Source organism: Triturus cristatus, chromosome 6 (assembly GCF_964204655.1).
Source record: "Triturus cristatus chromosome 6, aTriCri1.1, whole genome shotgun sequence".
Classification (NCBI taxonomy): domain Eukaryota; kingdom Metazoa; phylum Chordata; class Amphibia; order Caudata; family Salamandridae; genus Triturus; species Triturus cristatus.
Window position 1 is genome coordinate 1,781,228,023 of NC_140589.1, and position 21,288 is coordinate 1,781,249,310.

Genomic DNA, 21,288 nt, shown 5'->3' on the forward strand with positions numbered 1-21,288 from the left:
TTTGTCCTATCAAACAGCGACACATGACTTCCCTGCCCCTGCTCCCTCCTTCTTGTCCAGCCTCTGGGTTTGTTCAAAATGGGGTCGTCCAGGGTCTCTGGACACATGGTCCGCTTCCCCCCAGTGCTGCCTTCACCTTGGTTCAGATTGGTGCCTGGCCCCCAGCGACAGCTGCTGATGGATTAGCCTGTAGCTCCACCTATCTTCTCTCCTTGGAGGGAAGATCTTCGCTCTGGGAAGAAAGGTCATTAATCTAACCTGCCAGGGCCAGACTCCAGCCAGTGACTCAGAGAAATATGACAGTTCTGAATGACCCAAAAGCAGTACAAATACGACTTTGGACTCTGCAGAATACTCCTGTTCACATCAGTTACCATGGACTTTAGTGCGTGTCTGGAATCTGTAGGCCTTAGCAAAGTAAAACTAGCACACGCGCTCCTATCCCCATAAGAGAATAATGGAATACACACTGTAAAGCACACTGACTTTCCATGGCAAGTCTCTTCCCACTGTATAAAGCCTATTCCATGTCACCACCCAATTCTGCACAAGTCCTGCCACTCCATTCACTCTGTAGCTGCTCATGGACTGCGCACGCTAGGCATCTCCCCTGCGCAGCCCCCACAAGTGTGCACACACATGTACACCTGTGTCTGCATGTAACCAGCCTGGTGCCCCTTACTCCAGCTGCTGCGCAGTGGCCTGGTCAAGTCAGGGGGACACCAGTAAAATCTCCATGCAGTCTCTTTCATCCTGAGTTCACTGTGGGTGAGTCCCAACTTCTGAGGCTCTTCCACAGTAAAAGCTCAACAATTAGGTGCTCAAAAAGCGAAAAATCCGGGCAGCCCATAGTGTCAGAACCATCTTCTAACACACGCAGCGCCCAGCTCAGTGCTAAATTTGTAAAATATGAAGTGCAGGTGCTCCATTTTTTTTTAGGAGGCCACACCCACTTCCCTCAGCTCCACCCTCTTCTACCAGTGGCTCCACCCACTTACTCTAGTTGCCCCACCCACATCCTTAACCGGCACTGCTGACTCTCACGTACCAGAAAACTAGCACATAGTGGCAAAGGTTTATTTAATGGACCCTAGACAGATGCATTATGGGAGCTTCCATGCAAGACTGTGGCTGAAGTGCAACTATTGGGTGTTCTACAGTCCCTATCCCAAAGGAATGTAAGAGAGCCAATGTTGAAAATGAGATGCCTTTTTACGTTTTTTAGGTCCGGATTACATGCTAACCCCACTTGAAAGGTCTATCTCTTTGTTTCACAAAATGTCCGCACTTCATGTGGATCTCCGTTGAGCAGCACATCATTTAAGACCATTCTAGTCAGCTGGTCTTTTGTCCTTTATGATGTGGAAAGTCCAGTATGTCGCAGTTAACTGAATAATGTCAGTGGGGTATTGGTGTTTTCAGCTTTGTGGACGGCATGCAGTCTATAATTGCAAGCGTGAGCAGGGTTTAACAAATCAACAGGCACATCTCAATTGCTTCTTATTCGAGCAAGAAAAATTAGAGAGATGGAAGAACCCACAAATTAATAAAATAGAGATTTTAAAAGTGTTCTAGTAACAAAAAGTGTGCATCCACACACTAGAGACGGAGGAGGAAGGAAGTGGAAAGTGATTGAACAAGAACATTAGAAAAGGGAATGAGAGCAGTGCAAATCCAAATTCAAATGAGAGTAATTAAAACAAACATGCCATTTAGTTTGACTAGTAGAGTTATTATTAGTCTATATATAGCTTTAAAATAGAGACATTGCACTTAGTAACATCGTGCTTGGAGGTCCTGAGCTCCCTTACCCCCTCTACTGTGAGGCACTCCCTTTTCACAGCGTCTTTCGGTCATCATTTTGAAAGACATCCAGGAAAGTTTTGTGGCTAGGCCTCCGTATACAAAACAGTGCAAACCAGCTTCCAAAGCTTGTGTGTTGGGGGAGGCAGCCTTAGAGCACGTGATTCGGAGCTATCCATGTGTTCAATGCATGAAGCTGCTGTTCACTGGTCTGAGAGCGATGCACATACCTGAGAGCATTTTGCACGTGGGTGAGAGATGATAATGTGCATTAGCGACTGTAGCTCAGAGCTTTGACCAGGAACATGCACAGTGCAGGCCTGTGGTGGTTTCATGCTCCTGCTTCATAGTGCAGACATGCTCTGCTTCCTGCAGCTACCGGTGTGACACACACCTCCAGCAGAGCAACAGAATAAACTCATCCAGACGACACGCCTGACAGCGCTGATGCTGTCGGTCTGGTCAGCTCCCCAGGGCAGAACACCTCTCAGATACAGCAGCTCCTAGTCACAGCCTCCCCCACCGCGGTCCCACTTCCGGGCAACCAGAAGTGATACGTGATGCAGTTTGCCGCAGTGCTTAATTTGTAAAACAGTAAGTGCTGGTGCCCAAAGTTTTGCTCAAATCCAGTAGGTGGCACGTATTCTTGATTCCATATCATGCCTATTTCGTCCAGCACCAGTCACCCCTTTCCCTTAACTCGTGCACATTCTTTTTCGTTACTGCCTTCTTCCTGTGTCACTGTTTTTCCATATTTCTCTTCCTCTTTCTTTCCCCTTTTTATGTTTTTGTCTCTCTGCTTTCGGCGAAAGTCTGATTATGAAAAATGGGCAACGGTCAGTGCTCGTGGGCCCCACCTGCAACAGCCAGTTCAAATTAAGCACTGGGAGAGCATATGTAGTCTACCTTTACATCGCAGTCACAGGCACCAACTAGGTTTAGGCTCCATGCTCACCAGTACTTGTATTCATATATACCCAGAATGTGCCAGCGCTCATAGAGTTAAGACATATAAACTCCGTGACAGTCAGTTTTGGTGAAATGGAGAAGAACGTGAAAAGCCAAACATTTCCATACAGTAGATATAGCAGTAATTGTAGGAACTAGAAAGAGTAGCTGCACGGATTGAAATTAAAGACGGGAGCAATTTCAGGAACTCACTACGGCTGCACTTCCAGGTAAATTAGAAGTGGTGCAGAGGCGCCAGAGCTAACTGCAGTCTCAGTTAACAAACTGGCTGCACTTGTAGGTGCTGGAGCACTTCTCAATCCCAAGTGAACGAAACGCACCCATTAACTGCATATGGCAGTGCCTTAAAGATTGTTGAAATCCATCCATTAATGCCAGATCCCAAATGGTGCTTTTTTACATTGAAGCTTCTTTTTACTAACAGGCTGTGGATTAATCTGCACATTCTAGGCAGAGCAGAGGAACGCACTCTCAAGCTTTATGACCTAATTACAAGCCTTGCTAATGTTTTTGTTCCTTTTACAGACTAACAGACCATTTTTCCACATAACATTACAGACCCACAGAATATGCCATTCACGAAGGGAGTGATGTGACTTGTATTTATTTTTATACTTTAGACACAGACTGCAAACATCGAAATAGTACACAACACAGTGAAGTGAAAACTCGGAGGCCCTGACTCGACTGTTTTATCAGATTAAAGTTAATAACGAGTTAAAGAATAAACCCCGTAGGAGTTGGGAAGGAGGAAACACGTCTGGAATCTGATAATGAGTTTCAAAATAATTGATATAATTAGCTTACCTTTTTGGGAACTGACAAACGAAACAAGGCAAGCAGACCGGCTAAAATGAGCGTGAACACCTGGGTGAGGCGGCGGCCTAGGGAGCTCAAGGTGATGAAGCCCAACCCCCGCAATCGGATCTCCACTGCTCCGAAGATCACCAGCACCGGGCCGGATAAATAGCAACGCAGAAATTCTGGAAGCCCATAGCGAGGACGAAGAAGGCAAAGCTGCTGCCGAACACGTGAAAGGGAATCGAAAGCGTCCCATCAACATGCTCTTGCTCTGGTTCAAAACACAGTCACATAAAACGGCAACAGGCTTATCCTGAACAGGACTGCACACACTTGGTGGTGGGCCCAGGCCACAAGCATCGAGAAGGTCTACTTAATCATGTATGGCCGGCTTCAGCTGAATTCAGTTCAGTGCGTGCGAGCTGTTTGAAAAGTAAGGCACGCATTTTTAATTTACATTGACGTCATTGAGTTTATGCAGAGACATGAACTTTCCCAGCCTGCCTCACAGCCAGCTCACCCATCAGCCCGCCCCTTAGCTGCAATTATCCAACGGGAATAACACGCTCCTGCGTGAAAGACAGACAGGCACTGCTGACATCACTAGCGTGATGCAGTCATGCCTGGAGATGGGTGGGCCATCCTCCGGAGACATGTCTGGCAGCCATCCGAACCGACGGAGATCAAGACAGGTGCAATTATTTTTATTAATTCCTGGGCCACTCGCCCAAGGGGAAAATTCAAAAGACCCGGCCCTGTTAAATAAGTACCGGTGCTAAGCGGCACAAATTAAGCGCTGGCCCAGCTGATTCCTACAGGGAAGAAGTAGCCACTCTACATGGGTACACGTCCCGTAGTCGGCCAAAAGTAGTTATAAGGGGTTCTGACCAGACCCCCCTTACTCACCAGTTATCCGCTCAGACCACCTACTCCTCCCATCCATGAAATCTCCACCCATGACTGGGATCTCAGACTACCCTAAGAACCCTCCAGGCTCTAGGTTAGATACCTCTAGGTCACTCATGGTCTACATGGACTCAGCCTAACTAGGCCCACCTTTGCCCTTGGGCATGCAACACTATGCCTACCACTGCTCTGGACAAGGGTACAGTGCCTCAGCACCGATGCGGTCTCCTGGGATCTACATGGTCCCTGGTTGGCCTGCACCACCCCTTATGAAGAGCAGGGTCCCTTCACTTAACATAGGCCCCACCTGCCTTCAGGGTAGTACTACCACACCTAGGCCTGCACCACCCTCCTCTGAAGCACAGGGTCCCTTCACTTAAGATAGGCCCCACCTGTGTTCAGGGTGGTACTACCTTGCAGAAGTCCACCTCCTGCCTCGAGCTAGGGGAACACCGCCATGCTCCTGGTCCTTGGGTTCAAGTCCCACAGGACCTACCGGCCACCGTCCACCACTAACCCTTACCTGGAAACTAGGGAGCACATCACCCCCACTCAGATCTCCACTGGGTCAGTTACCTAGCCCACCTAGGGTACCTAGGGGCTACCACTACACACCATCACTCCAGAACTACCCTCCTATGGGACCACCCACTACCAAGGGCCACCCCTGGGTTGCTCACCTCCCCACTAGTTAACCTGGCGGCCCTCTGGACACTCCACTCTATCACACCCTCCTCCCACCGTGGGGAAAGTTTCTTGGGGTCCCCCACCATGGGAACCCCTGGGGCGTTACTACCCAGGGTAAAGAAACCTCCTGCCCCACCCTTCCAGTGGTTTTGGCCTGCGCCAATGGCAAGAAAACTTTCAGCGGGGGAAGGATATCTGGGACCCCTTCTGTGGAAACCCTCCCTGCCCTTAAGAAGCATGGAAACCTCCCAGGACCCCTACTTCTCCTGTCCCCCTTCAAGGTCAATCCACCCCTACACCCCCCCCCCTATGATGTAGATATCAGTTGCTGTCCCTGTCTCTTGAGGAAGCACCCTCCTCATGCAGGTGTAGTGTAGGTAGTGTTAGGGTTCAAAGGTGTACAATATGGCTTAGAACATTTGTATGCAATCATTTCCTGGAAAGCACCATCCCGCTAGCACATGATAATCAACATAGCGCGGTCATATCGATACAGTTTACATTTAAACCATAATATCTTCAAATGACACATATGTGCGCGGTGCTTTCCTTTCCATACTTTTAGTTCACATAACCAAAACTTTGAAACCTTCTTAGAGCCTTGCGCTCTACCATTTGCTCATTGCTGCATAGGTAATGTGTGGCAAAACTGGACTTATCAAATGCTATAAATGCACACCAGAATGGGATACTATGTATCCCGCCGCTAGACACCAATGTTGGAAAACGAGGCAGCATCTGTGAGGCCTGCACAAATAACATGACTACATTTGTCCTTCACTGGGAACCAAACACCCAATTGTAGCGCCTGACTCTCAGAGGGTAGCGTTGCAGAGCAGTCTGAGGCTTACTCAAGGGAGGTGGTGTGGGCTAGTAATCGCCATTTGCAGGTGTGCAAAAATAACACTCAATAATTGATTGTCCTGTCTGTACTTTGCTTTATAAACCAATAGTACATTTATTAAACACACACACTACTCAATACTATGTACCAATTTACAAATATACATAAGCTGTTGGAATTACTTTGTGACATTGCATAACATCTCCACCCCTCCCACAGGGGGCGTGGGGTCTAGTACCACCACTCCCATGTATGCACATCATCGTGCCCCCAATGCAAATAGTGGAACATCACCTGGGGCGTGGGCTCTGCACACTCGCACCATCCTAGTGGCGACCCACCCCATTACTTCAACGAGCATTAAAAATAGGTACACCTGCCTTGGTGACACATAACCCTGACTGAGCATTTCCTACTGTCCATACAGTATGCACCTCTATATCTTAAGGGCTAGCAGTCTGGGGTCTTCACCTAAGTGCAGCAGCAAGAATACATGTTTAAGCACACTTTAGAATGACAGTACTCAGCACATTTGTGGATCATTAGAATGCATTGCAATTACAGCCCCTAACGGCATCACAGATGAAATCACAGGATTACGCATATACAGCCAGAAACCCTAGCAGGAATGTCTGGCCACATAACCCAACTGTGTTTATGACATCACCTTACACCAGTACTTCACATTACATATGTGACCTTCAGTCCCTCTAAAAGAAATAACCATTAGTAAATGCATTTCGGTGCAATTACACCTCTTCACCTCCAGGGGATGCCCTCTTCTAGAAATCCCCCAACTCAGACCTTTATCCCTTGGTGCACTTTTCACAACATCACTAGCTGTAGAACAAAGGTTCCAGCCCAAGAGATGTTTAAATGCTGGCTGAGCCCTTGAGGGGTTGTTTCCTTTAAGTCCCCAAGACACTTAGGGTGGGAATTTTCTCTTCGTGCTGGGGGAAACTGTGCTTCTTCAGCAGCTCCCCCAACACCTTTCACCCATATGAGGGTGACTCCCTCCTCTTGGGACCACCACAAGCACCAGAACGATTTTTCCCCATGCCTTGCAAGGCATTATTGGGAGCTTCTGCTCCTGTTTCTGCATAATAGATGAGCGGCTCTCCCGCTGTGCCGGGGAGAGCCACTCTGGTGAGGCTGGTGGCTTTGCCGTGTTCCTGGGTCTCAGTGGGGGGCCCGGTCCCACCGTGACCCCAGGTGCGTGTCCAACGGCTCGGGGAGCCCACCCCCAGCCGCTCTCCCTGATTTTTCTGGGGCCCGGTCTCACCCGGGCCCTGAGCACCACGCCTCTTCTCCGGGGCCCCCGGTCCCACCTAGGGACCCCGGTCCCACCTGGGGACCCGTCTGGCCTCCTTTGCTGGGGAGCCGCTCTGCACCTTCATTCTTGTCTGCCCGCTCCGGCGGGCAGACACAGAGGTTCCCTGCGGACCTCGGGGGGAGTGCGACGGCACTCCCCCGCTTCCCTCCAGCTTCAGGGCCCGGAGATGGGTTCGACTGCTCACTGGGGGCCAGGGTGGGCTCCTGGCACCCCCACCTTCCTCATCTTCGCGCTCCCCGGCTTCGGGGCCCGGGGATGGGATCCCGAGTCCCACCCCCCTGACAACTTTCACGGGGAGCGCAACGGCGCTCCCCGTCTTCATTTTTCGGCGGGGGCCAAGGTGGGCTCCTGGCACCCCGCGGCAGCATCTTCACGGGGAGCGAACGGCGCTTTCCGGCTTACCTCTTTGTGGGGTGGAGCGACAGCGCTCTCCCGCCTCCCTCTTCAGTGGGGGCCATGGTGGGCTCATGGCCCCCATGCAGGGCATTTTCACGGGATGGCGCTCTCCGGCTTCCCTTCTTCTGGGGGCAGCCCCCGGAAACCTGACCCACCCCGGGGGCATCTCTGAGACTGCCGTTGGAGCCCCACGCGCTTCGTCGTCGGTCTACTTGGGGATCAAAGGTCGCCTAACTTCCGGGGGCCATATTTCAACCCCTGGGGGTCCAATTTACCCCATTTTCACATGTTCTTGCTCCTGGTGGCGCCCCCATCCACTGGGAGCACTCTCCTTCGCACTCCGCGTCTCCAAGAGGGTGCATTCTGCAGGGAGCGGTCTTCACTGGCACTCTGCACCAGCCTTTCGCCTGGCTCTCCTTGGCCTCTCTTCTTCCTGCGCAGAGCTTCTGCGCACCTGTCCTGGGCACTTCTTCTGGTGCTTGTAGGGCTGTGGGGGGGAGCAGTCAGGGGGTTCCTCCTTTCAACTGCCCATTGCCAGGTTCCAGCACCTTCCGCCTCAGGAGACCACACCCCAGAGAGAGCTTCTTTTCCTGTGGAAGCACTTTTTAAAAGTTGAGTAGGGGGTTGGCAGGAAGTCTCTGTTTGTCCTATCAAACAGCGACACATCACTTCCCTGCCCCTGCTCTCTCCTTCTTGTCCAGCCTCTGAGTTTGTTCAAAATGGGGTCGTCCAGGGTCTCTGGACACATGGTCCGCTTCCCCCCAGTGCTGCCTTCACCTTGGTTCAGATTGGTGCCTGGCCCCCAGCGACAGCTGCTGATGGATTAGCCTGTAGCTCCACCTATCTTCTCTCCTTGGAGGGAAGATCTTCGCTCTGGGAAGAAAGGTCATTAATCTAACCTGCCAGGGCCAGACTCCAGCCAGTGACTCAGAGAAATATGACAGTTCTGGATGACCCAAAAGCAGTACAAATACGACTTTGGACTCTGCAGAATACTTCTGTTCACATCCGTTACCATGGGCATTAGTGCGTGTCTGGAATCTGTAGGCCTTAGCAAAGTAAAACTAGCACACGCGCTCCTATCCCCATAAGAGAATAATGGAATACACACTGTAAAGCACACTGACTTTCCATGGCAAGTCTCTTCCCACTGTATAAAGCCTATTCCATGTCACCACCCAATTCTGCACAAGTCCTGCCACTCCATTCACTCTGTAGCTAGGCATCTCCCCTGCGCAGCCCCTACACGTGTGCACACACATGTACACCTGTGTCTGCATGTAACCAGCCCGGTGCCCCTTACTCCAGCTGCTGCGCAGTGGCCTGGTCAAGCCAGGGGGACACCAGTAAAATCTCCATGCAGTCTCTTTCATCCTGAGTTCACTGTGGGTGAGTCCCAACTTATGAGGCTCCCCCACAGTAAAAGCTCAACAATTAGGTGCTCAAAGGGCGGCCCATAGTGTCAGAACCACCTTCCAACATTTGTTTTAGCAGAAGTTTGTCCCAGAAACTATAGTATGACCGTGTCTGTGCCCATCGCTGCCCTGCCATGAGCTGGGACTGGAAACAGCTTCCGATTTGAACAGTGAAAATCCTTGATTGTTTTCGCTTGTAGAGTGATACCTTCTAGTGGCATGCACAGTGAGCTAGGGTTACTCTGCGGCTGTTCTGCACAGTCTGTGCCATTGTCACCCCATTAGCGTCTTTATCCTTTGTGTCAGTCTTCATGGACCCTGCCAAGATGCCTCGAACAACAGACATTCAGGCAGCTCAGCGAGTTAACATTTGTTATGTTACATACATTTATAGAGCGCAAGGGCTGGCCGAAGGTGTCGTGGCGCTTCGCTCAAACAGCCGTGAAAGTAGAGTAACAGGGAGAGCCAGGTGAAAACAAATGAGCTGAATAGCCACGTTTTCCGTGCTTTCCTAAATGACAGGGGGCCGGGGAGACCCTAATGTGGACAGGAAGTTCATTCAGTGCCCTAGCGGTGCCGGTGCCGGTGCTGAAGCTTCGCCGCCCAACGGGCTCTTTTGACTGTAGGCGCTACCGCCGTCTTTGCTCCTAAGGAGGAAGGGTTCTGTTGTGGGTGTACCAGCTAAAACATTGTCTAAGAAGGACTGGTCCACAATCGTGCAGGGCCGTGAAGGCCGCGCAAAGCGGTTTGAGTGTGACCCTTTGTCTTATTGGGAGCCAGTGGAGCTTTCCGATTTCTTTTTGTCCAGGTGTCCGTTTAGGAGTACCTGTTCTCAACCTAGCTGCTGCAGTTTGCAATAATTGCAGTGTGTTCTTATGTTGCTGTCGACTGTCCAGGTATAAACTGTTGCAGTAGCCCGTTTTGATAAGATGAGGGGAGTGATCACTATTCATTGGCTTTCCTGGGGTAACAAGTGTAGTTTTTCTTAAATCATCCTGAGAGTCTTTAAAATAGAGGAAGTGACCATGTTCACCTGATCCCCAAAGGTGAGGGGACCCATAGGTCATGGGTTCGAATCTTGGCAAGGCCATCTAAGCCCTGCATCTTTCTGAGGTCGGTCAGTTGAGTACTTTCATACTAAGGTGCAACAACACTAGAAATGGCACAAGTGTGGTGCTAGCGAGACACCCTTCCTTTTGTTTTGCCTTGTGAAGAATGTGGTCTCTGTTCTGACAAAGCGTGACACACCTCTAGCACCTTCCCTTCTGCACAAGGTCCCTTCCATCACTGACGGGTGTCACTCTCTGTCTTCGTCTCTAGGATTCGGATGGCGGGCATCAAAGGCCTCCAGGGAGTGGTGAGGAAAACTGTGAATGACGAGCTCCAGGCGAACATCTGGGACCCCCAGCACATGGACAAGATCGTCCCCTCCCTGCTGTACAACCTGCAGTATGTCGAGGAGGCCGAGAGGTGAGTGTTCTCCTTCCCAGAAGCAGGGGGGATGAGCAGGAGGCCTGCAGAACTTCTCTTATTATTGCTAGAGTTTTCTGTCTGAGTGTGCGTTGCCCACCTAAGGAATTGTGTGACTATGTTCGAAAGTTGTCTCCATATTCAAACCTCACTTGCTTTTCACCAAGAAATACTTAAGCAAAAGAGCCGCAGACCCTAAGAATTTGAATTTGAGTAACTTTATTCGGTTTTTCAGGAAAATCATAAATGCACACGTTATTGCAGATAATAAGGACGCCTGTCAGCAAAAATACAATAATTCAAAAACTTGAAAACCATGTAAAAACCACAAAATACATTAATAAAAACATTGGAAATCGCCATAAGTATAAATAGCCTAATTATACACAACATAAAACACCAGCGTCACAAAACATCACTGCCCCTGAATGACCCCAGATAAAAAGAGCTAGAAGTCCATTTTTACAGGCTCTAGAGATGCACAATGAATCATTCCTAGAATCGAGAGTCTTTGGGACTTTGACCAATCAGAGATCACGCTGCTAATACTTTTATTGAAGAATTTCATTGTAAGAATGTAGCTTCAGCAGGGACAGTTCTGAGCAACGAAAATGGCTTCATCCTGTATTCACCAAAGGCCTAAAACTCTCTCGACTACCCCATGCCTTTGGTCTAGTGAGAGCGACCGATCCTGCATATTCCAGTACCCTTTACAGACCCCACTCCATTATCTTGAACACTCCCCAACATGCCTGGAGCACAGGGGCCTTACCCACATACAACTTTAATTTCTGCTGGAGATCTGGAATCCCATTCCTGTAAAGTATTTTTTATCCAGCTTTACCTATACCATGTAAAGTAGATATAAGAGCAAAAATCTAATTATCGTCCATAAAACATCCCATTAGTATGTGTTTCTGGAATGTTTTTAAAAGGAGTTAAGCAAGTAAATTCATTATGCTCTACATTTATCAACGAGGTTCTTGATATGTCACATGTTGTATGATAGTTTCACATCAAAACAAAGCTTTAGCCATAGAAGATTATAGTTTCTTTGCAAAGAAAACTTTATTCAACTCGCATCTTGCCCTTTGTGACTTTTGCGTGAAGGGTTTTCTCAAGGCTTAAATGAAGAGCCATAGAGGGGCTGCAGAGAGTCAGAAAGTGGTGTTTTCAACAAATGTAAGACATGAATTTCCTAATCCTGCATGGAAGTTGTGTAAAAGAGTTCAATAGAGTGTCTCAATATTAGTGTGGAGGTGCCTGTGGATTTCAATTGGAATCTTGTCTCCAGTGCATGATACCGATCAACAGCTAGACCTTGTGCCGCACATTCCATACCGAGTCTTATGCTTCGCTCAGAATTGATGGATTTGTCAAAAATAAAAATCCTCCGAGTCTGCTGGTTTGTTCAGTTGTAGATTACAGGTTTCATTTCTTAAAAGGTGGTCGTTTGTCTTTGCAGATAGAATGCAGCATAAGTTTATAAAGCTTGGAGGACATTTTTAGGTGAGGTGAGCTTGGTCACGGTCAGTTTACCTCACCTAAATTCACCTTCCTGGCTGTTGAAAAGCACTAAAAAGAAATAGGTAAGTGTCGAGAATCAGAATGCACTATGCAAATGCCAATGATATGACCTAATGTTAACCCAAATTGCAGACTTGCTGTAAAGTCCCTGATTTTGTGTTGCCCTCCAACGCTTTTGGTGGCCAGGATGATCATTGTGTAGCACTTGAACATAAATACCTCTAACTGTTCTATTGCTGACAGACTAGTAAGTTCCAAACATCCTCCTTTTTTCTTCCTACACCGCTGACACCAGCATTGGATCTTTTCTACTTCAACCTCTCCTGTTACCTATAATCTCTTCAGGTTGTTAGAGTCTTGACACCAAAGATGTTCCCCACTTCGGGACACTGTTCAGTGACACAGTGCATCAAGGGCTAATCCATGATCCCTTTAAATATACAATCAGGACTCCTCTAATCATAACCTCATGACTCCTCTACTCATAACCGCTCAAGCCTCGCCCCCGCCAGCGTGGCCCAGAGCCCTGGCCCGCTGAGCGGATCATCATCATCACCACCAAAGCAAAGAAGACTTATTATCGAAAAGATTGTATTGGTGCAGCTAAAAGCTGCTACTCCTGACAGCCAGTTTAATCTCCGTTGTCATGCGTCATTTTACCAGTTGTGCTTTTATGTAAAATATCATAACTAAATACCAGTCTTAATTAGAGTTTGGTGGGCAGGATATCTGCCACGTCTGTGACGGAGTATCCCATCCAAGGACACCCATTCCTGTCCAAATGAAGAGCAGTGTTTTGGTATACACTTTGCACTCTCCCTATTCAATATCACTAACACAATTGACAAATGTGTCCCTTATTCAGGCTCTCAGGTGAGAGCACTATATCCTGTGTGTGGGATATTGCCTTATTTCTGGATACTTTGATATCCCAATTTTGTAGGCAGGACTTGAAGGCTATTTATAAAAATATACCGGATGGCCTCGCACACCCGCTGGGTGTCATACTGCATCATCGGTTATCCTGTGCTCCCCAAAGAATCCTCTGATGGCGGGCGAGCCCCCTCTTTGCATTGGGGGTACGTGCAGGGAAACTGAAAAGGGGCAAGGGATCCAGATAAGGTGTAAAATCCCCAGTCATGTATCCAGTGGAAATTTACACTTTATCGTGCGGGTGGTGAGAGGAAGATAGAAACGAGAAATAGGATGTGTAAAACTTCCTCATATGTCTTGCATCTATTTGGGTCCACATGCTTCAACCCTTTTGAGGCACCACACCAGGGTTCGGGGCTCTCTTCAGGACCAGAATTCTGCATTTCTCTATGATGTGTTCCTGTCAGTATATACACACACACACACACACACATTTGGCGCATATAGGCATGCAATACCAGTTGTAATTATCAGCTGCAAATGGCATTTTGCTTATTGTTTTGTTTTTGGATGGTCTCTAACTTCGGCAAATTCGTTCCCCATGGAGGAGTGAACGAGGTTGTTCGTCAAAGGAGACCTGCTTTCTTCCTACATTTATAAAGTTTTCCATGGGTACCCCTTTCAGATCTGTATTGGTTGCAGCTTTCCAGTAGCACACGTCCAAAACCTCTAATTTCAAATCACGTTCATGCAAAGGCATTTATACAAATACAGTTGTACATAGTGCAAAATTGTGTGTGGGATCATGTTTGCATTTTTATTCTCTGCAGACAATATATTTTTCAACTTTTTCTTTTCTTACAAATTTGGTGGTGTTACCTTTTTATTCCCACTCTGGAAACCATCAATTCTTTCCTTTGTTATTGGTAAATCTCAGACCGCTTCCAGGGTGGGAATCTAGAGAGGGAACATTTTTGAATGCCTACAAGGAAATACTTTAGGGGGTGTTCCCAAACAGAGGTGGTCCTGCAAGAATTCAAACTTGTGACAAGTAGGTCACACACAGATGTGGACATCCTTACCTCTATTGTATTAATTAATTCATTCTTCCATTCAGTTTCCATATGATCAACTCTCTGTGGACATACGGCACTTGGAGGGTCTGTACGTTTTGTGCTTTTTTCCCCAGTTATGAAACTTAGGAAGAAAAAAATCAAGTAAAAAGAACCAAAGGTATTGAGGGAATGTAGATACGAGAGAAGAACCTTGTCCTAGATACTGGGACTATTGACTAGACCCCATTGCCTTGGGTAAGCTTTGCAGGTAGAGGCTCTTTTCAGGGTTTGAAGTTTGTGCCAGAGTGCATACCTGATGTTGGCTGAACTAAGGAATACCTTGGTTGTCCGCTTAGTTGATAAAATGGGATGACTCATCATAGTGTCTTGGCATTTGAGTGTCCCATTCTCCAGGTGTTCATTATCCTCCACCAGGAGGGAGACAGTCTTTCGACCTCTTTGGGCAACACAGACTGAAACATGTCGACCAACCACTCACCAGGTGCTGTGGACCTATAATTAATTATCCTTTTAAGCACCTCCAACTTATTTAATCTTATCTCTCCCCTGTGAAAATAAAAACAAACTAAACAGGAGAGAAGATATCTTTCATAATTTTTTGTAGTTCCAACAATCTTCCCACTCACGACTGTCTCACACCTGACCGTCTCCCTCCTGGTGGAGGATGATGAACACCTGGAGAACGGGACCCTCGGATGCCAAGGCCCTATGATGAGTCATCCCACTTAATCTAATAAGCGACGAACCAAGATATACTGCTGCAGTGACAGTGTGGCTGAGGGTCCTCATCAGAAAATGTCCAAGAGACTCAGGAAAACGATAGAAGTGATTCTTTCTAAAAGTACCCGCCCGAGCCCAGTATTGAATGGTATCCCCCTTGAAAGGGTGAAAACGTTCACTTACTTGGGGATTACACTCCAGGAAGATCTTGGCTGGGGAGGCCAGGTGGTCAATTCTACACTTAAGTTGACCCAAACTACAGGAGGTATGGCTAGATTGTTTAGTGGCACGGTTTTTAAACCAGCGGCCCCAGTGGTAGAAATTTTTAAAACTCAAGCCCGATCTGCCGCTACCTATGGAGCAGAACTATGGGGCCACTCCCAAATAGATAGTCTAATGAGGGTCGAAAACTCCTTTATCAGGAAACTATTAAGTTTACCCCCTAGTACTCCGCTGGTCCCAATTAGATTAGATCTGGGACTGCTTCCCATTGAAGAAGTGGTGGTGGCCCGGCCTGTCCAATATTGGAAGAGATTATGGTCCAATCCAGACCTCGAAATTTTCAGAGATGAATTTCTGGATCTCTGGCCTACACTCAAACACATGAAGATCCCTTGGTTAACTCACGTTAGGGAAACTTGCTTCAGGATTGGTCGCAGGGAACTCTGGGATACCCCAGAAGCTTCCTGCCTATCTGTTTCTAAAACCAATCTTGCTGAAGAACTAAGATACTTTCATCTAACACGCCTGCACATGGATCCTAACATAGGCAGGCTGACCGAACAGTTTCTCCAGATTAAACCGAACTATGGGAGGGAGTTATTCCTGGATCTGATTTTCCCTCCTCTAGCCAGGAAATTATATGTTCAATTTAGAATGGGTACCTTACCACTCAGGTCTTTCACTTCTAGATGGGACATTAAGAATAGTATTTCATGCCCTGCATGTGGCTACAAACTGGAGGATGAAATTCATGTGTTCTTTGTTTGTCCTGCGTACCTTACCCATAGGAAACGTTGGGTAAAATCGATTTGTAGGAACCTTGGTTTTAGAGATTGTGTTAATGCCCTGCGAGTTTTAAAATACGACACCCATCCCCCAATTTTGTTCGCAGTTTCACGCTTTCTTAATGCTGTATGGTTTCAGCGTAGGAAACTTTCCACCAATTTTTAATAATGTGAAAATTTTAATTTGATTATTTTATTCTGTTTTGGTGGTTAAAATGTGATCTGCTCTTGCTTTCGACATATAAATTGTTGTATTGTATTCTGCTTTTATGGCCCTTGTGGCCGAAATAAAGTTTTTTTGACTGACTGATTCATTCTTTTTGATTACTTAAGTGCTGGTTTGGGAAGCTGAATGAATCTCTGCTTCTCTCTCCCAATTTGTTTTGGAATGACCTAAAGAATAGACACGTGTTATGTTAGATTTGAGGGTCTCTGGTTGGCAGAGGTGGGTACCTTTGACCAAATAGGGACCCTTGCGTCTAGTCAGAGTAAGGGGGTACACTCCTAAAATAACCCCTGCTCACCCCCTTGGTAGCTTGGCACGAGCAGACAGGCTTATCTCAGAGGCAGTGTCTAAAGCATTTGTGAACACATACAGTAACCCAGTGACAACACTACAGATGGACAACACACAAGTTTTAGTATAAAAATAAGTATCTTTTATATAGGCTTAACACAAGACCACAAACGACAAAAATCCACAATACTGTACTTAAAATGGTAGAAATAGCTTAGTTCTCTTTTGATGTTACAATGCAACACTTTGAGTTCAATGTACCTTTGCATGCGTAATGCTATACAACGAAAGTGTTGCAGGGAAGGTGATGCGTCGGTTCCTTACACGCAGGAACGGTGATACATCGGTTTCTTACTGCTCTTCTGTGGCGATGCGGCCCATAACTCCGTGATGCGATGAAGATCCGGTGCAATGAAACAAAGATGACGTCTTCTTCTCGATGCGACACGATGTGTGCACGCCCGACGGGCGTGCGGCGACTCAATGATTCTTCTGAGCCGCGACAGGCCCTGCGACACGCTTCTCCGGTGATACGAGACACTTCTGCGATGCGACAGCTGCAGCGGGGACACCCTGGTTCAGTGATGCAACGACAACGGCTGCGGCGGCGACACACTTCTTCGTGAGTGGCGCTTTCAGCTCCTTGCGACACGCAGTCCCTCAGAAAGCCCAACACAACTGCAGGCACTTCCCAAAGAACTCTTGGGGAGCTGGTGGTTGAAGTCTGTTGTCCCTGAGACATCAGCAGGAGGCAAGCTCTTTCTCAAGCCCTTGGAGATCCTTCACAAGTTGAATAAAGTACACACAAAGTTCCTTTCTCCTCTCTTTGGCAGTCAGGCAACCACTGCAGGCCAATCCCTCAAGTTTAGGGATAGTCTCTCCTCAGTCTCTCTGGTTCCTCTCCTCAAAAGGTTTCTTCTTGTTTCCCAAAAGTGATCTAAAGTTCTTGGGTTTGGGTCCCAATATTTATACTCAATTTCTCTTTGTTCTCTGAAGGCAGAGAGGCCTTTGCCTAGTCCAAACCAGTTCTGGTCAGTCCGGGAGCACTTTGTTTGCATGACTCCTTTCCTTTCACAGTGCAGGGCAGAGACATCAGACGCACCACAGGACGTGGAGCCAGCATTGTGGAGGGAAGGCACAGTCCTATTCAGGTCCCAGGTGCGACTCCTCCCACCTATCTACATGCAGATCTCTCTATTCAGCCCTGTGCTGACTCACCCTGTCTCCTGGAATTCCCCAGCCCCTGTCACTCAAACTCCAGACAAGGAATACACAACCTAGCAGAGGCAGGATTGGATAGTTAGGCAACAAAATACCTTCTTTCTAAAAGTGGTATTTTCAAACACTATGTTAAAAACAACTTCACTAAAAGATGTATTTTATCATTCTGAGTTCAGGCATACTAAACTTGAATTTCTACCTAGTTCCCAGAGTCAGTTAGGATTATAAGGTGTAATATTCAAACTGCCCATTCTGGCCTATGGGGAACAGGTAGCCTTGCAATAGTGAAAAACGAAAATGGCTGTAATTCACTATTGGGAGATGCCACACACATCAGGGCATGTCCTACCTTATACTTACCATGCACCCTGCCCTTGGGCCTACCATTGGGGTATCTGATCTGAAGAAAAGGGAAGGTTTAGGGACTTGCCAGTGGGTGCACTTGCCCAGTCAACATGGAAGTACCAGATTGCACACAGGCTCTGTAATGGCAGACCTGAGACACACTTTTACAGGCTGCTTCTGTGGGTGGCACAACCAGTGCTGCAAGCCCACCAGCAGCATTTGGTTTACAAGCCCTGGGCACTCCTGGTGCACTGTACTTGGGTCTGACAAGTAAACAAAATCAGTCAATAATGGAATCACTAATCCATACATCAATTTACAATAGGGAGCACTTGCACTGTGGCACTGGATAGCAGTGGCACAGTGCCCAAAGCATCTAACACCAGCATAAACACATGAGGCAACAGCAAAAAATGGAAGGGAGACCCACGCCAAGGTGCCAGGTCTAACTCGTGTCCCCTCCAGCTGAAATGGGGGGAGAACTACCCTACCTCCTGGGAGTTCTCATCACTAAGGCGGAAAAATCTGGACAGACCAGCATTGGCATGTTCTGTACCAGGGCGGTGTTTCACCCTGAAATCCATCCCCTGTGGGGAAATGGACCACCTCTACAGCTTTGGATTCTCACCCCTCATCTGCATCAACCATCTGAGGGGCCTGTGGTCTATCTGAACCGGGAAGTGAGTCCCAAACAGGTATGGTCTCCGCTTCTTCAGTGCCCAGACCACAGCAAATGCCTCGCGCTCAATCTCACTCCACCTCTGTTCCCATGTAAGGAACCTCCTACTGATGAAGGCTACGGGTTGATCTAGGCCCTCCTCATTCATCTGTGACAAAACAGCCCCCACACCATGCTTTGAATCGTCTGCCTGAACGATAAACTCTCTGGAGAAGTTGGGTGCCAGGAGCACGGGCGCCGTGCACATAGCAGTTTTCAGGGCCTCCAAAAGCTTTTTGACAGGTGTCAGTCCAAATCACTTTCTTGGGCTGCTTCCTGGAAGTCAGCTCTGTCAAGGGTGCACCAATGCTGCCATACCCCTTGACAAACCTCCTGTAATACCCAGTGAGTCCTAAAAAGGCTCTCACCTCTGTCTGGGTTTTGGGGGGTTCCCAAGACAGGATGGTTTCAATCTTGGGCTGTAGGGGCTCCACCTGGCCGCTCCCAACCTGGTGTCCCAAGTACACCACGGAACCCTGCCTGATCTGGCACTTACTCGCCTTGATCGTGAGGCCTGCCCTCCGCAGCGCCATCAACACTTCCCAGAGGTGGCGTAGATGTTCTTCCCGACTGGCGCTGAACACTGCAATGCATCCAGGTAGGCTGCACTGAACTCTTCCAGTCCAGCCAGTGCCTGGTTCTCCAACCTCTGAAAGGTGGCAGGGGCATTCTTCATCCCAAATGGCATCACAAGGAACTGGTAGTGCCCATCTGGTGTGGAGAATGCTGACCTCCTTCTTGCCCCATCTGTCAAGACGATCCGCCAGTACCCAGACGTTAGATCAAACGTGCTGAGGTACCGGGTAGACCCTAACCGATCGATGAGCTCATCAACTCTGGGGATGGGGTGCGTGTCAGTCCTCGTGACTGAATTAAGCCCTCGGTAGTCCACACAGAACTGGAGTTCTGGCGTGGCACCTGGTGCGCCAGCCTTTGGGATCAAGACCACTGGGCTGGCCCAAGGACTGTTAGAGGACTCAATCACCCCTAACGCAAGCATTTTGGAGACCTCCTCCTTGATGCAAGCCCTCACCCTGTCAGTCACCCTGTAAGTTTTGTGCTTCACAGGAGGACTATCTCCAGTGTCCACATCATGGATGCACCAATCAGGGACACTGGGGATCAGGGAGAACAGATCAGAAAACTGTCCCAGCAACTGGCGGCAGTCCTTCTGTTGCTCAGGGGTCAGGGTGAAAGAGAGGTTTACACCATCCACTGACGCGTCCGGCTCTGTCGCCGACAGGAGGTGAGGAAGAGGCTCAGTCTCCTCCTCCATTCCATCATCTGTCGCTAAGAACATGCCCACTTCGGACCTCTTGAAGTGGGGCTTCAGGCGGTTGACATGCAGGACCGGCAAGGGGTTCCTGGGAGACCACAAGTCCACCAAGTAGGTAACAGATCTTTTGCAGTCCACCACCACAAATGTCCGGTCCACTTATCCTGGAGTGCACAAGGCTCCACTGGGGCCATGACCCACACTTTCTGACCAGGCTGAAGCTCTACCAGAGTGGCATTCTGGTCGTACCACCGCTTCTTCTCCTCCTGGCTGGCTTCCAGATTTGCCTTAGCAAGTTGCCTGAAACGCCTAGTCTGGTTCCTGAAGTCCAGCATGTAGCTATATACATCCTGGAGAGTTTCCTGGGAGATTGCTCCCAGCCTTCTTTGACCAGACTCAGAGGTCCTCTCACTGGGTGACCATAGAGAAGCTCAAAGGGACTGAACCCAAGAGATTTCTGTGGCACCTCACGGTATGCAAACAGCAGGCATGGTAAGAGGACATCCCACTTATACCTCATAGGTTCCGCAAGACCCATAATCATGCCTTTTAGGGTTCTGTTGAATCTTTCAACCAACCCATTTCCTTGGGGGTGGTAAGGAGTGGTAAACTTGTAGGTTACCCCACACTCCTGCCACAGGGACTTCATATACTTGGAAATGAAGTTTGTCCCTTGGTCAGACACGACCTCTCGAAGGAATCCCACTCGGGAGAAAATACCCATCAGTGCCCGTCCCACCACGGGGGCCGTCACTGTCCTCAGACGTATGGCTTCCGGGTACTGGGTGGCATGGTCCGCTTCTGCCTGGGACAACACCTGATGGCCCTCCGCCTTCAGGAGCCCACCCACCTCGACAGACCACGCTCGAAACCTTGGCATAATCCTAGACTCCTCCCTCTCCATGAACTGCCAAATCAACGCCGTCTCCTCCACCAGCTTCAACTGCCTCCGCATTCTCCGTAAGACTTTCAAATGAATTCCCCCCGACTGCAGAAAGACCGTCACCCACGCACTCATCACCAGCAGACTTGACTACGGCAACGCCCTCTATGCCGGAATCAACAAAACTCTTCTACACAAGCTTCAAACCATCGAAAACGCTGCCGCCAGGTTCTTCCTAGGGACACCGCGCCACAAACATATAACCCAACACCCGCAGAACCTCCACTGGCTCCCTATAGAGAAGAGGGTCACCTACAAACTCCTCACCCACGCCTACAAATCCCTCAACAACATTGGACCCAAATACCTCAACGACCGAGTAAGTTTCCACGCACCCAAGAGGAACCTCCGCTCAGCCGACCTCGCCCTTGCAGAGGTTCCCCGCATCCACAGAAGCAGAACGGGCGGGAAAGCTTTCTCCTACATCGCAGCCAAAACCTG

At 48.6% G+C, this 21,288-nt stretch overlaps 1 protein-coding gene across 5 annotated transcripts in view; it reads left to right on the top strand.

Annotated features, from left to right (window-relative positions):
• The window catches only part of EFR3B (EFR3 homolog B), a 1,026,989-nt gene that overhangs the window by 665,322 nt on the left and 340,379 nt on the right, over positions 1-21,288 (top strand). For all 5 annotated transcript variants that reach the window (XR_014963209.1, XM_085613091.1, XM_085613090.1 and 2 more), the window contains one exon: positions 10,475-10,624. Coding sequence is in view for 4 of the 5 variants with exons in the window: in XM_085613091.1 (XP_085469217.1) it covers positions 10,475-10,624 (150 nt within the window). In the remaining variant the exon portion in view is untranslated. The remainder of the gene's footprint in view (positions 1-10,474; positions 10,625-21,288) is intronic.